This window comes from Neopsephotus bourkii, unplaced genomic scaffold, assembly GCF_033783945.1.
Source record: "Neopsephotus bourkii isolate Nb327-2 ecotype Australia unplaced genomic scaffold, CSIRO-AGI_Nbou_v1 NB_38, whole genome shotgun sequence".
Classification (NCBI taxonomy): Eukaryota; Metazoa; Chordata; class Aves; order Psittaciformes; family Psittacidae; genus Neopsephotus; species Neopsephotus bourkii.
The window spans coordinates 537,957-553,426 of record NW_026900555.1 but is presented as its reverse complement, the minus strand read 5'-3'; the positions used below and the strand labels follow the sequence as shown (position 1 = coordinate 553,426).

General features: G+C 35.4%; 1 protein-coding gene across 11 annotated transcripts in view; it reads right to left on the bottom strand.

Annotated features, from left to right (window-relative positions):
- NBEA (neurobeachin) overlaps window positions 1-15,470 on the bottom strand; it is a 499,996-nt gene that overhangs the window by 239,452 nt on the left and 245,074 nt on the right. For all 11 annotated transcript variants that reach the window (XM_061345312.1, XM_061345371.1, XM_061345303.1 and 8 more), the window contains one exon: window positions 3,871-3,935. In XM_061345312.1, coding sequence (XP_061201296.1) covers window positions 3,871-3,935 — 65 coding nt within the window. The remainder of the gene's footprint in view (window positions 1-3,870; window positions 3,936-15,470) is intronic.

The window sequence follows — 15,470 nt, the reverse complement described above, 5'->3', positions numbered from 1 at the left end:
GTTTCATTGCTACAACCAGTAACAAGTGGTGTCCCTCGGGGATCGGTGTTGGGACTGATCTTGTTCAACATCTTTGTGGGTGACATGCACAGTGGGATTGAGTGTGCCCTCAGCAAGTTTGCCGATGACACCAAGCTGTGTGGCTTGGTTGATACGCTGGAGGGAAGGAATGCCATCCAGAGGGACCTTGACATGCTTGTGAGGTGGGCTGATGCCAACCTCATGAAGTTTAACCATGACAAGTTCAAGGTCCTACACCTGGGTCAGAGCAATCCCAGGCACAGCTACAGGTTGGGCAAAGAAGAAATTCAGAGCAGCCCTGCAGAGAAGGACTTGGGAGCACTGGTCGATGACAAAATGCACATGAACCGGCAGTGTGAGCTCACAGCCCAGAAAGCCAACCATACCCTGGGCTGCATCAAAAGGAGCGTGACCAGCAGGTCGAAGGAGGTGATCCTGACCCTCTACTCTGCTCTCGTGAGAACTCACTTGGAGTATTGTGTGCAGTTCTGGTGTCCTCAACATAAAAAGGACATGGAAGTGTTGGAACAAGTCCAGAGGAGTGCCACAGGGATGACCAGGGGACTGCAGCACCTCCCATATGAAGACAGGCTGAGAAAGTTGGGGCTGTTCACCCTGGAGAAGAGAAGGCTTCATGGAGACCTCATAGCAGCCTTCCAGTATTTGAAGGGGGCCTATAAGGATTCTGGGAAGGGACTCTTCATTAGGGACTGTAGTGACAGGACAAGGGGTAATGAGTTCAAACTTAAACAGGGGAAATTTAGATTGAATATAAAGAAGAAATTCTTTACTGTTAGGGTGGTGAGGCTCTTTAATGGGCTGCCCAGGGAGGTTGTGAATGCTCCATTCCTGGTTGTGTTCAAGGCCAGGTTGGACAGAGCCTTGGGTGACATGGTTTAGTGTGAGGTGTCCCTGCCCATGGCAGGGGGGTTGGAGCTGATGTTAAGGTCCTTTCCATCCCTAACTATTCTATGATTCTAAATGAAAGGTATGCTTCAAATGCTGTACGTATTTGTGTACATACTTACTTGAGGTGGGTGTTCGTATCTTTATTTGTTGTTCCTGTCACACTACACCCTTTTCTTTTGACCTTATCCATCACCACTCCACTTAAATGTGGGTTATAATCTCCCTCCCACATCATTCCTGGAGAACTCTTTTCATGTCTCCTTTTACAACCAAGAGAGCAGATACATCCAACTCTTATATTAAGAAGTCTACTTACATGTATACCCAAATGTAAATCTGTAATCCTAATTAAGCTTCTATCAGTAAAGCTCTTGACATGTGTGATAACCTCAACATCACATATTCATAGCATGAGTGTTTAAAAAGAAGCATAAAGTTCAAGATCAAAACCAAAATGCTCTAAATTATTCAGGTATGTTATAGTGTTATTCTACAATGCCAAATTAAATATCTTTGCATATATTTCCCTTGAAAGTATTTAAATCTAGGGGCAGATACTCTTTTTATACGAAAACCTGTTATAACACTTTCTACTTTTAGAAAGCTGCATCAGAGTGTTTGTATGGTGAATTCTACAAATGTGTCATTCAGACCTTCCTAAGAAAACATTATCTAAAACAAACAAACAAAACATGAAAATAAGCACAGTTAATAAATTGATTTAAAAGTAAAATGCAATTTATTACGGTGACAGGGGTATACATTTTTTTTAAAGCACAATTAAACTATTTTATTTCAGACCATTTCTAATTAAGTTAGAAAGGCACTTGAATTATTTAAAGGCAAAACAACAAAAGTTAAGTAATCAGAAAATCACCTTTTAGTGTCCACGTATTAAATCAGATAGACTTCTGCAGGAACATATTAAAAACTTTTTCCCTCTGCATTGCACCTCGACCTTTTCCTCCACACTCAAAAAACCAAAAAAAGCTTTCACAAAACTGTTGATTTATTACCCGTCTCTCAAAGTCTTATCCAGAAAGTCCTTCAAAATATTCTTAGTCTTCATTTTACTTTTAATAATTTAAAATTCATTCATTACTGCACAGCGATTACATGCAATTTTACAACCCATTAACCCTGCTTTGTTTTAATTATAAAGCCCCTTTGTTAGATTCCTTTAAATGATTCAGTTTATAATTTCAGGTTATCCTAGGGAGCACTTTAATTCAGCTGCACATTCATCAACTGTTTATGTCCTGTTAATTGTTGACAACTGCACAATTGCATTCTCTAGCTATGATTGATGAATTGCATTCACAAGTTTAGCTATTAAGTAGAATAAATATTTATAACAATTTCCAGTTAAAGGATTATCTTTATACCCAAAAGGGTAAATTAAAAACAAATGGGCTGATTGCAGAGAAAAGAACTCTAGTAATGTGTACACACTTGCTCTAAAACACCTTTCTGATAGAAGTATACGAAGGAACATGTGTCTAAGTGCAGTTTGATTAGACATTCCTTTGACCAGATTTAAGCAGCAGTTCTTAAATATTACTTTGTTTGAAAAGTTATTGTTAGAAGAGAGTAGATAGATTAATATCTGACTACTAAAAATACGTGGATACAGGATTTGTTCAGAATGAACATTTTACTAATAGTGAGCATGCAATCATATCTAACCTTACTAGCCTAGCTTAGAAAATAAAAAAAAGTCAGAACAGGATTGTATATTGCTATCTGAGAATAAAAGCTATAAGCTTTATATTATTATTCAGTCTATCGCCAGGTAATATTTATTGTATAACGTGCAGTAAATGATCTACTCAGGTAAGCCTTATTATGGTGTGAAAACTCATGCTGCATTGTCACTTTGTAGCGAGAAGTATTTCCAAAGAGGACTACATTTCACATTGCTATACTGCAGTTTAACTCCAGTATGCACAATGAATCTAATGAGAATGTATAGCAACCAAAAATTGGGTAATAAGCTACATGCCCCTGTTCTGCAGATACTCATATTCCTATATTCCTGTACTCTGATGTTTTCTAAACTTCATTTTAAATAAATGCATGATTTAAGCATCGAAATATCAGGCAGACAAAAAATATCCCATAATAAAGAAAAGATTTGATACTTTGGTGATGATGTACCAGTGGTGAAAAAAAAAAAATCACATATAAAATGACAACAGGTCTTCAAAAGGCTTATATATATTTTTCTTTTTTCAGCAGCACATATCAAGGCATCTAGATTCAAATGGTTTTAATGTACTAGCCAATACGAGTCACACACACTACACAAGCAGCTCTGCTTGTCTCTGGCATTCCACTACCAGGAAGCCCAAAGAGTCCCCCCTGGCTGCTCAGCTTGCTGCCTGGGAGTACCAACAAACATTGCACAGAGCAGAAGATAGATACAACATTAAAATTACTTAAGGACTAATAATAAAGTATCTTAACAATCTGCAAAGCAAAGCAGCTCTTATAATATCCTGTGTGTTTTACAGGACTCAAACTGGACCAGAAATTTTAGATAAAATAATTTTTCATTAAATGATAGAATAAAGAAGTGCATCTGTACAATGAACGCAGCCATTCTAAAACAGATGGAGCAGCAGATGGGTTTACAGATTGGGCTTCTCAGACTGTGTGGGTAAAACAACCTTGCTGCTCTGGAAAAATGCTGGTTCAGTTCTCAAATAAACCCAAGCCTATATACGGTTCATGGGAGCAATAATTCCTTTTGTCAATAAACAAAATTTTCTGCATTTACACATTTGCAAATGAAATATTCACTATATAAAGTAACTATACAATAAACGTTTTAATTAAAATGGCTTTTTCACAATCATTTTGGAACAGATGGTGAGGAAGTTTTATCACCCAATGGAATAAATGTAAAATCACTTGTTCAAAAGGTTTAAAATTAATTACCTTCCTTCATTGATCAGCTCAATAAATGCAAGTCCTGCATTCTTCTGAATAGAATTTTGCCATTCCTAAGAAGATAAAATATAACATGATCAAAACCCAAGGATTTTAAACAACATTTCTGATGTTGACCCTGATAACTTCCCTAAGGAGCTTGAACTCAGGCTGAACTTCTTAATGTAATGCCTAAAAAACCCCAAACCAAACCAAACCAAACCTCTTTTTTTTTTTTTTTTTCCCCAAGAAGTATGACACAATTATTTCTATTCATTTTTAAATGTATTTTAGATGGTCTTGTTCCCTGTTTTACCCTTAAGCAAGCTTTGGTTTCATTGTCTAGAGAATATGAAAACACATCTTGTTACTCCAATTCACACAGTAAGCCAATGAACATATCAAGTGTAAGAAAGTACAGCAGCAGCAGTTTCTTCACATTGCTTCACTGTTACATCTTGTACATTTTATCATATAGAGCAGGCAATAATCTGTGTACCGACCACCCCCCCTTGAGTTCAATCTTTATTTCTTCCCTGTTGTAAGTGAAAACAAAATCAGTTGCTAATAACAAAATGACTTTTTAAAATTCTTTTACCATTAGCATGGATTTCCAAGATAAATTTTGAAACTTATTTAAGCCACTTAATAGATATTAAAAGATTTATTTTATTTCATATACCATGAAGTTAAAGAGAAAATCCTCAATACATCATAAACATACAAATCACTGCCTCTTATCAAACCAACAGACTTCTGATACTTGAGATGAAAGATTAATAAATCTCTCTAGCAAGCAAAGTTTCCTTTCTTTAGGGATAATTTCTGGAAAAAATTCCTCAAGAGTAATAAATATTTCCTTTTCATCATACACAAATAAATATCAAAATATACTAGCTGGATTGCAGTTCAGAGAGAATTTTTCTAGTCTGAGATTTCATTTTATAAGCAAGAATAAGTAGAGAAAGTTACAGTTACAGAACTATTCTGCTTTACATTTATTTTTTTCCAGGAATGAAAAATCAGACTGAAATTTCCAATGTTTGTTTCTTAATATGGAAAAAAAAAAACGGACAGCTTTGCACAGATAGACAAATTTTCTCGAAGAATGGTTATGAAAAGGAGTCATTAATCAGCAAGGTGCTTCTTACTGATCCTATGAAACTACACAGATTTGACCAAGTCATGCATCTTAACAGCCCCCCCCCAACCAATTATCTTGTAGTCATGTCTGGTTTCATAAGAGGCAAGTTACTAAAATACAGATACTAGAATACCCAAATAATACGCATATAGTTTTAATCCATTACTAAGCAGGTAAATTCTACTTAATGGAGTGTCAGCACTTGAGCCTCTAGCTTATGCTCAAGAAAAACATTGTAACAGGTCCTTTATTCAGTGCTGTTGATTTTGTTCTTTTCCAAATTCAGTAATTGAAGCAAACCTAATGATCCAATTTTTGAAGCAACTGAATCACCTTGATATAGTACAATGTCACTCTGAGAAACTATAGACAGGATTCAATTGTGTATCCATAGATATTGTGCCATTTTAAGAAATAATAGCTGTGGATAGAGGTAGTATTTGCTGTGCAGATTTTTTCTTTTTTTTTCTTTTTTTTTCCCTTTAATCAGAGCCTTTTAAGGTACTCTATAAAATCCTCCATTAATATTTTCTTTTGAGATACTTCTCTGCACCACAGCTGCTGTGACTTTGCAATCAGGAAAGCAGAAGTGGTGCGACTGTAATTCAGGGAAAAAGTTGAAAACAGAGAAGACAAGAAAAAAAAGCTTCTTAACAGCTAGAAGAAAGGATGCTAATTAATTATTTACAGAGAGACAGTGGGTCTACGTGTATCTGCAAAAGACCAAAAGATTTTTGCAAGTCTTTTGTCATATCTTCCTGCTCAGCACAAATGTCTCAGATAGATACTGCAGGAAATTCAAAATGGCTACTGGATTTTAGGTGAGATATCTTAATGTACTTAAAAAGCCATCAGATACCTATGTGGAAGCAAACAAATCTCTTATGTCTTCATAGATGGAAAATCTCATTAATTTATCAAAAGTAATTATCCATTATAAAAATGTGTGAAAACTGCCCAACTATCTACCAAAAACTAGTGGAAAACATCATGATGCAGAAACAGAACGAAACCAATATTCATGGTTCATGCATTGCTTCACTAGAAAGTGACTACTACAAAGTTCACTACAAACTCCTAACTCTCCATTAATCCACAAACAAGGGGATAATTATTACTACTACAATTTCCTCCAAGTTTAAGGCATAGTTTAGTATAACAGAGTCATGATCCTGAGATGTGAGCTGCACTTTTGAAGAGGCAATTTTTTTTCTTTTTTCCAGTTTCTTGTTAGAAGACCCAAATAATAAATGGAAATACATAGAAATGCCAGCATTAGTTGCCCTTGCAATGGCCATTCAGATTACTCCATATACTTTAAGAAAAAGATTAAGAGGTGGAGTTACATGCTCAAAGACTGTACAGCAATTTTGTTTATATTACCTTAGATTCCACAGAAAATCTTTCGCGCCATCAAGATGCAAAAAGCAGAAAGATAAAGACCAAACGTAATGGATGCAGTGACAGTGGTTGGAAATCTTATGCTATAGGCAAGTAGAATCATAGCACAGACATGTGGTTATTAGCACTTAAGTGCTTGAATGACTACACCATATTTCAAGTGGTTTGGTGTAGTTCATACTTTGAATCTTCTGGGCCTTAAAACAAGAGCTGGGAGATTTTTCTGTGCCCCAAAATGCTGATGCCAATTACATGCTGAAGTGATGGAAGACATTGACAAAATTGTGTACCACAGAATTTCTTCTACACAAGAAGAAATTCTTGTGTATCAAACAAGGGCTCCTGTTTGATACAGCAGGGGGGAACAACAGTTACAGCGCAGCTCTTAGAACTAGGTAGGGTGTAGAAGACTCAGAAATAGAGGCATATTTAGGGACTAATAGAGATGGTGTTCAAGAATGATGGCACAACTGTTTTGTACTAAAACCAGGATGAAGACAGGAAATTCTATTTTGACTTTACTCATGTTGCAACAAATAAAAAAATTGTCTTTATACGCAATAAACAGACATTATAATTTTAGATAGGCAATTACTGTCCAGTATGGTTCTGTTCTAAACCTATTATATTATGCAAACTTCTATTAAAGACATCAAAAATGTGCTAAATTATTAGGATACTGGTAAATGCCACCTCCTTGTTCCCCCTTAACTTGGCCTCCCTCCTCTATTCTTTCATCAGTTGAAAAGCATCACTGCAACCAGAAAGCATCTGCACACATTCGCTGACAGAAAGTTAGACTGAATTCTGTTATGAAAATGTCCATGTGGAAGAGAACAAGAGATGAGCATAAAAGGCTAAAAATCCTAAATAATAAGGCATAACACAGTAGATATTCAATTGTTGTTTTTTTTTTTCAAATCATTATATACATTTTCCTACTGTCTGCTATTCTTACAATTTTTACTTTTGAGTGTATTTTCCTAGTCCTATTTCTTTAAAATTCTCCAATCCCTGCTACAATAACCCCCCCCCCAAACAAACAAACAAACAAAAAACCCCAACACAAAGCCTACCAAAAAAAAAAAGGGGGGGGGGCAGAGAGAAATAATGCATTAACAAATCTAACAAGGCGTTAAATTGACACTTGAAAATTTGCACAGGTAGAATATAATAGTGAAAGAGCAAAGAAGGAACAATTAGGCTTGCCATGCTAAAAGCTTTTCTTATATTACTTTCCAAGCCAACTTTGGCATACAATAATTTTTTAATTTTTTATTCATGATGATTAGAAAATTTCTGTTAAAGTATCTTGCAATAATATTAAAAATTAATAAATTTGACATAAAATCCTTATTAAAAAAAGGAATACTGATTTTCAGAGTTTTCATAAGCTTTTACCCTTTCTACTTTCTGCAAGGAAGTCTGAAACTGTCAAATTACTAGTTTCTCATCAAACTGCAGTTACTGCATAGACAGGAACCTATGTCTTAAACTAAACCAAGTCATTCTTTTTCCTTTTGTCATATTGAATATTTATTGAATGGTCTATTCTAAGATATTAATAACTGAGTTGATAGCTCAGTCTTCAATCACTCTATTCTAATCATAGCTTCCTGATGCAAATGATATTCTATTACATTGACACTTTTTCTAGACTCTTGAATATGTTTTGAGAAAAGTCTTGTACAGAGCTGAACAGGTGCTACCTTTGATCAGGAGGAGGAAGAGGAAATTTTATTAAAATGTGTTTGCAATTCACAACATGCATGTAATTTAGATTGGGTTTGAACTCCATGTTGTGAAGTTACCTTCTAAAATCAGTAAGAGCTTGCTTTATTTAAGGGAAGGATTCAAAGGAAATGTTACAAGACTAAAGGAAATATTTTTATAGCAAAAAACTATGTCCAGTAAAAGTAGGTAATACCAGAAAACTCAAGTGATTTCAAGATACAGCCTCATAAATTTTTGAGTAAATCACTCATAATTTTTTGAGATTATGCAGCTTTTAAGATTGTCCCTACCATTCCTAGAAGAATTTATCTGAAGATACTGGAGTCTTAAAAGCTTCCATTATTTGTTGGAATGAGAATCAGATCTAAGAACTGAAATTCTACTGCTTTTATCCTGATCTCACTACTGCTCATAGTTGATAAATAAAATTATTTTTGGTCTACTCTTTAAAGGAAATTTGGGATAAATTTTAGGATTTTATGATCAGTCATTCATTTTAATAGTGGCTATTTCCCACAATAAGGAAGCTGCAGAATGACTGACGACATCCTCCTGGAAGGCAAAACTGCAAGCATTCAAATGAACTGGGTTTCTGGCCAAATCACAGAAAGGAAAAGAATCTGAAACTTTCACAACACTATTTATGTGACTATGACTTTAACAATGCGGCAAAGGTAGTGGGAAGTTTTAGATTTCACTTTCACAAGAGTAAAGCTTCATTTTTCCTGTTTTTCTGACTTGCCCTTGTGATCACCTGTGGTAATTGCCCAATTTATCTTGGAAGTGAAGTCAAATGTTCCCAGAGGAACATTTCATTGGTGTCTTAGAGGAGAAAAAAAAAGAATCCAGTTGCAAAATATTTTATATTATCTAAGCAATGCCAGGGAAATGAGCAATTTTTTTTAAAACATTAACCTTCATCAACTTGTAGGAATTTTGCGTATCTTCTAATGCAGACAAAAGATATGTGTTAGAAGGTACACACATCTCCACAACTTCTAGAGCTTACTTCATTACTGGAAAAAGATTTCTTCCTTTAAGAGACACTAAAATTATTATTAACATCATGTGTTGCTACACATGGGTATTAATCCTAAAAGCTAGTTCACTTACTACTCAACAACCTATAATTCTGATGTTTTAGGTGGATAACTAATTTAACATCTTCCAAAATGCACCATTAAAGAGAAGACTTCCTGATGTACAAAAAACTACTTCTCACATTATCTCCATTACACAGATAGTAAACCCCCTCGAAACTGTATTTGTTAATAATGATAGCCTTGAATAATGAGCTTTTGCAGCATTTCTCAGCCCTTCAAGAAATAACAACTGACTTCTCCTAACTTTCTAGGTGTTTTCCTCTGATCTAAGATCCTTCTCAGTTGTAGGCAACTTAACAGAGCAGTCAGAGGAAGACACCTTGATATAGCAGGATATGGAGAAAGTAATTTTTACAGTTTTTTGATCCTGCCTCTTTTGCCATGAATCTAGAAGAGGTACAGGTCAGCATCTCACAGATGTGTAATAAAAGCACTTTTTTGACAAAAATACTCTGACCAGGACAGACAAGAGACTAGAAGTTCCATTATGACTATGGTGTAAGTAAGATATTGAAGAAGAGATCCTGCTTATTACTAAAGGCAAAACCACAGAAGTAGGTTCCTGAGTGTAGAGGGATCTGGAAGGATATCTCACAGAAAAATCAATGAAGTAAAATTGTTCAACAAGTAGGAAAGAATACACTGATGATTTCCATCTGAAAGTTAGATTATCAGAAGCACATGGCCAAGAGATGAAGACTGAGATTGGTCTGGAAGACATTCCCCACATGGACAAGGAATTAATGCAAGAAAATTTTCTGACAACCCTTTAGTGTAAAAGAAAAAGATAATGCAAAATGATCACTTCTGGAAAACTTTCAGAATTCTATGAAGCAAGTGGAGACACCAGGCAAAAAAAACCCCAACAAATAACAAAATACACCCACCCACACCGTTAAAAAAGAAAAAAAAAATATATAGGAAAGAGTTTTCCACTTCCCCTTGTACTGGAATTCATTTCTGCTTTTGTAAATTACACTAACCATGTGTAACAACTTATTTTGTGTATAGGCCATGTTCTGGATTGTGAAGATCCCCAAATCAACATCAGAACATAACTACATGTGTGAGTTATTTGTACCATATATGATGATGGATAAGGACACAGTAGAAATGTTGTTTCTCTCTTGTTGGACCTTTACATAGTCCAAACAGGATGACAGTATTAGAGAAAGTACTACCTTCAGCTACAAAGACTTTATTTATTGAAATTAAATTTGAGCTTGTGGTAAAAGGTGAAGGTACAGAACTTCAGTCTGGAGCTTATGACCGATGTTTTCATACACCTTTCTAGCACTTTGTCCAGTGTACACCAATCCATGCACTATTGTGGGTTTTTTTTTAATTTTTTTTTCTTCTTCTCCATCAAATGCCAAAATTGTTTTCTTTTTTCTTGACTGCCACAGAGCCAGCCTTTCTTTCCTACAGACCCAGACATCCTATCTGTCACCTGCTATGAGCTATTGCTTTCATGGCTACTCTAGAAGTGTAATCTACCAAAAAATACTGTTTTATCTAGAGTTACTTCTTATTTTGATGTGGCTGTTTCCATCATCACATGTATCAGTGAAAAGGAGCAAGCAAGAACATGGAGCTAGACATGGAGAAAATATGATAACTCTGCCAATGTGATCTGGGTCAGAGAGAAAGCCAAGCTGATCATTTGAACTACATCCTAAGAGTATGATTCCACTAGCTGCAGAGATCTTAATTTACAGATTGCTGCCATGAAAGCATAAGTGGTGTTTTCTCTCTTCTCTTCTGTGCTCCCAGATTTGAAATCCTGAGTTCTTCTCTTTCAGTATCTCTGGTGACTTTTGAACTATGGTCTTGACCAAGTTAATCCGCTAAACTAGGAAACAAATGTCTGAACAGTTTTCAGATGTGCTTGTGAGTTAGTCTTACGAATATTAGCATTGATACAAAAGCTGCAGGACAACAGCAGTGTAGCAGATACAGAACTTTGCTAAACTAAATATTTTCAAGAAATGCTGGAAAAACAGATTATCAAAACAATGAGTTTCTGTATGTTTCTATGTGTCCTTCCCTTCTATAAAAATTTGAATTCAGACTTTTGCAGTGATATGTTATGCATCTCCTCCTAGTTGCACAGGTACAAATACAGAGACAGTGCATAATCCAACAGGACAAACTGCAAAACACGGCCAAAGGTAAAACATTCAACTTGTTTCAGAGGAAAAAGGAAGATTAAAAATTACACCTCCATAGGAATTTGCTTAACCATCCTCAATTTCACCATTGAAGTTACATCAGACTAACTTTCTAAGCAGATTAAGCCACAGGTTCATTATTCTTTAGATTTAAGAGAAACATCCATTATTTAACTTGTCTTCAGCCTTCCTCCACAGTTGGTGTCAAAAAGACAAATAGCAAACACTCCCGTTAGTGTGCTGCTATCAGAGTTACTATGCAAGTGCTATCCCTTATCAAACAAACGTTTAGGAATACGAGAACTATAGGAATATCTCTGGAAGGAAAAAAATAAGTATTAATAGGCATAATTAAAGTTTAATACTGGCAACAATAGTAAACAGATACAAAATTATTTCAAATAAATCTATAATGAAAATTCAAAGGTTTCTAATAATGCATAAAATTAAAACGTAAAATAGACATACAAATAGCATAGTACAGAAACAGAGCTACTTAAGATCTTTAAGATGTAAGGATGGTGCTTGATAAAAAGGTACTGTACAGCAGATCTGGATTATTATTACTTAAACTTTTCTAGAAAGCCTTGATTAGAGTATGTTTAGTATCAAGGAGCACGGATTGTGTTTCTATTATATGAATCACATATTTCAGGGCTGCTTCTGGTCAGCTGTAGGGACCAGAAAAAGATTTCTTTTTCTGTTTGGTTTTGGTGTTGGGCAGCTGCCAGTTTCTGAAGCCCAAGAGCTATTCCACACTTCGAGGCAAAATGCACATTTACATGCGCTAGTGCATACTGAAATTTCCCCAGTGACTCGTTGATGGGTCTTCCTGTATTCTCAGAGTTAAACCTATCACCACATTTCCTCAGTGAGAATTTCATTCAAATTTGCATTGGCAAGGCACATTGTTTGTTTGTTTGTTTTCCCTCTTGGAGTAAGGTTAATTTCTTGATACTGTTTCAGATTTTTTCTTGCTGCTTAGGACAACAGGCAGTGCAGTCATTCACCTTTCCCTTTCCTGCCTTCTGCCCCATTTTGCCAATTTATAGTTTTGATTGCTATAGTATATATAGCAGTATACAACTGCTATATCTTACACATATCAAACTGCTGGGAAGTGTTTTATAGACTATGTTGCATGGGAACAGACTCCTTCACAGATCTTTTCTGATTAAGTAGGTACTGAATGGCTGCTTGTGATATGGAGAGACAGACTAGATTCAGCCCAAAGAGCTTCTAAGTTTCCAGGCTAACAGGTAAGACAATGTAGACAGACACAGCTAATTCATGAAGCTCACACTGCTAGCTAACATTTGAAAGGCTTAGCTGAAGTGCAGTTTACCCATTAGTTACATATTGGAGTTTGTCAAGTTACAGATATACTCTTGGTATAGTTTGCTTTATTTAACATACCTTTAAATTCTACAATTTTTCATAAAAGTAAACAATTTATAGATTTTATTTAGACCTTTATTATAAGAGGAACACTCTGTTATCATTTGAGAATCTCCTAACAGGTTTAAATTGCCAATTTTAAGTAACGTATTTTGTGGTTATGTACACCCTTTTCCTCATACAGTTTTTCCAATAAAAGCGTATTTACAACAGACAGAATCTAAAATAAATCTTTTTCCTCAACACAGTGATTCAGAAGTAGGTTGAAGGAGGTGATCCTGCCCCTCTACTCTGCTCTGGTGAGACCTCACTTGGAGTATTGTGTGCAGTTCTGGTGTCCTCAACATAGAAAGGACATGGAACTGTTGGACAAGTCCAGAGGAGGGCCACGAGGATGATCAGGGGGCTGGAGCACCTCCCATATGAAGACAGGCTGAGAAAGTTGGGGCTGTTCAGCCTGGAGAAGAGAAGGCTGCGGGGAGACCTCAGAGCAGCCTTCCAGTATCTGAAGGGGGCCTGTAAGGACGCTGGAAAGGGACTGTTCATTAGGCACTGTAATGACAGGACAAGGGGTAAGAGGTTAAAGCTTATACAGGTGAAGTTTAGATTGGATGCAAGGAAGAAGTTCTTTACTGTGAGGGTGGTGAGGTTCTGGAATAGGTTGCCCAGGGAAGATGTGAATGCTTCACCCCTGGTGGTGTTCAAGGTCAGGTGGGACAGAGCCTTGGGTAGCATGGTTTAGTGTGAGGTGTCCCTGCCCATGGCAGGGGGGTTGGAACTAGATGATCTTAAGGTCCTTTCCAACCCTAACTATTCTATGATTCTATTTTTGTTCAAATTTTGATATTTCCTTTGGAAGATCCTGAATGATAATCTTGATCAAACTTCCAACACAGGAGAAGAGAAATCAACAAAATAACTGATGTATTGAAAACTACAAAATCCTGAAATTTGTCAAATATTCTACATGTATTCTACAACAACAAATGACAAAGTATTTTTCCCTCCCCGAATGCAACCATTTATCCATTATAAGTTATATTTTTAAAGAGGTCAAGTAATAAAATGTCCTAAATACTAAGACAGTATTTCCTATTTAAGAAAATAAATTTCCTCTGTTAATAGATAAGGTACAGAAAAATACAAGTAGCATGAGATAAAACTCCTTTGGGATAACATCATTCAGTTTCTGCAGAAGCTGTACTCCCAATTGTAAAAGATCTGGAAGTAATTGGAAACTATTGTAAAAAAAAAAAAAAAGCAATTGAAATCTAAATCTGATGTAAGAAGGAACTACATTGCAAAAACTAATTTATTTATTTTTTTTAAAATTGCATGGTGTGTTGAAGAAATCTGCCACTCTAACAACAACACAGCTGTGACATGCTCAACTAGGCTGAGGGAACAAAGACCAGCTAACCAAGCACAGATCTTGTCAAACACCCCATCTTCATCCATTTTATGTTAAAATACACTACATGCTTATTAAAAAAAAAAAAAAAAAGTGAAAATCATTATATGTATACTATGAATTATCTAGAAAAAAATCTTCAAGTACTTGAATGTATGTTTTTCATTTATATAAGAAATAAAGAAAATAAAACCTTCAAATTAAACTCAATTTTAATCTAGTTATGTAGGTGATACTAGGAAAAAAATAAAATTGGTGAAGGGAAGCAAGTTATAGTACAAAAGACATTCTGAAAATACAAAGAGTAGAACTTTCTGTTCTTCCCCAAACTCACAAATGATGTACTATCCCTACAGGAGTTCCTTCAAAACTTAAAATGTATTTTTCACAGAAACTCCAAATTCCTTTGGGGGAAAGGCTTGATTGCATATCCCTCAGAGTCTAGAAGGCTGCCATATGAACTGAATTATCCATGACATGTACCTTCAGACATTTGTAATGTGATATTTCATGTAAATTTAGACCATACCTTGGACGTGAGCCGCTGGCAATGTTGATTTTATTCAGGAGCTCAGATAAGAAAAAAATCCTGACATCCTTGCTAATCTGTAGTTGTTAACATGGAATTTCCAATTTAAAGAGCATAAAAGCACCTAATTTGCTGCAGCAAATGAAAGGAAAACAAACTTTGCATTTCCCTTTCCTTTTCAATGTCTAAAGTTACTTTGTTCTGTGCAAACAAAATTGTACTTCTCAAAGGTTTTTTAATATAGGCATCTATCTTTTGAATGACACATATCAAACTTCCCCACATAACCTGTAAAATGTCATTCAATTTGAATATGAAGGATTTCCCCATGTTAGGAGGAAAAGCCCTAGTTACATTAGGATTACTGAAAAAACACAGTACTTTATATACTTTTTAAAGTTCATACTACTCTATCATATGAAAAAGCTCAGGTAGCACTATCTCTCTTTTTATAGACATGAGTTATCCTCATTTGCTGCAGATGACATCTCCTACGAGCTCCAAATTCCAAATTCTGTTAGCTATAAGGTGGATTACAGTATTTGCCATTATCTTCTAGCCATGTTATGTATTTGTATTTTCATAGTGTTTACCTTCTGTTTTATTTTGACAAACATTTTTAACATGTAAACATTTTTTTTTCTCCTGCAGTTAAACAGAACTGATTGTTTTGTACACCTATAGGAATAAATGCAACATTCTGTGGAGATGCAATTTA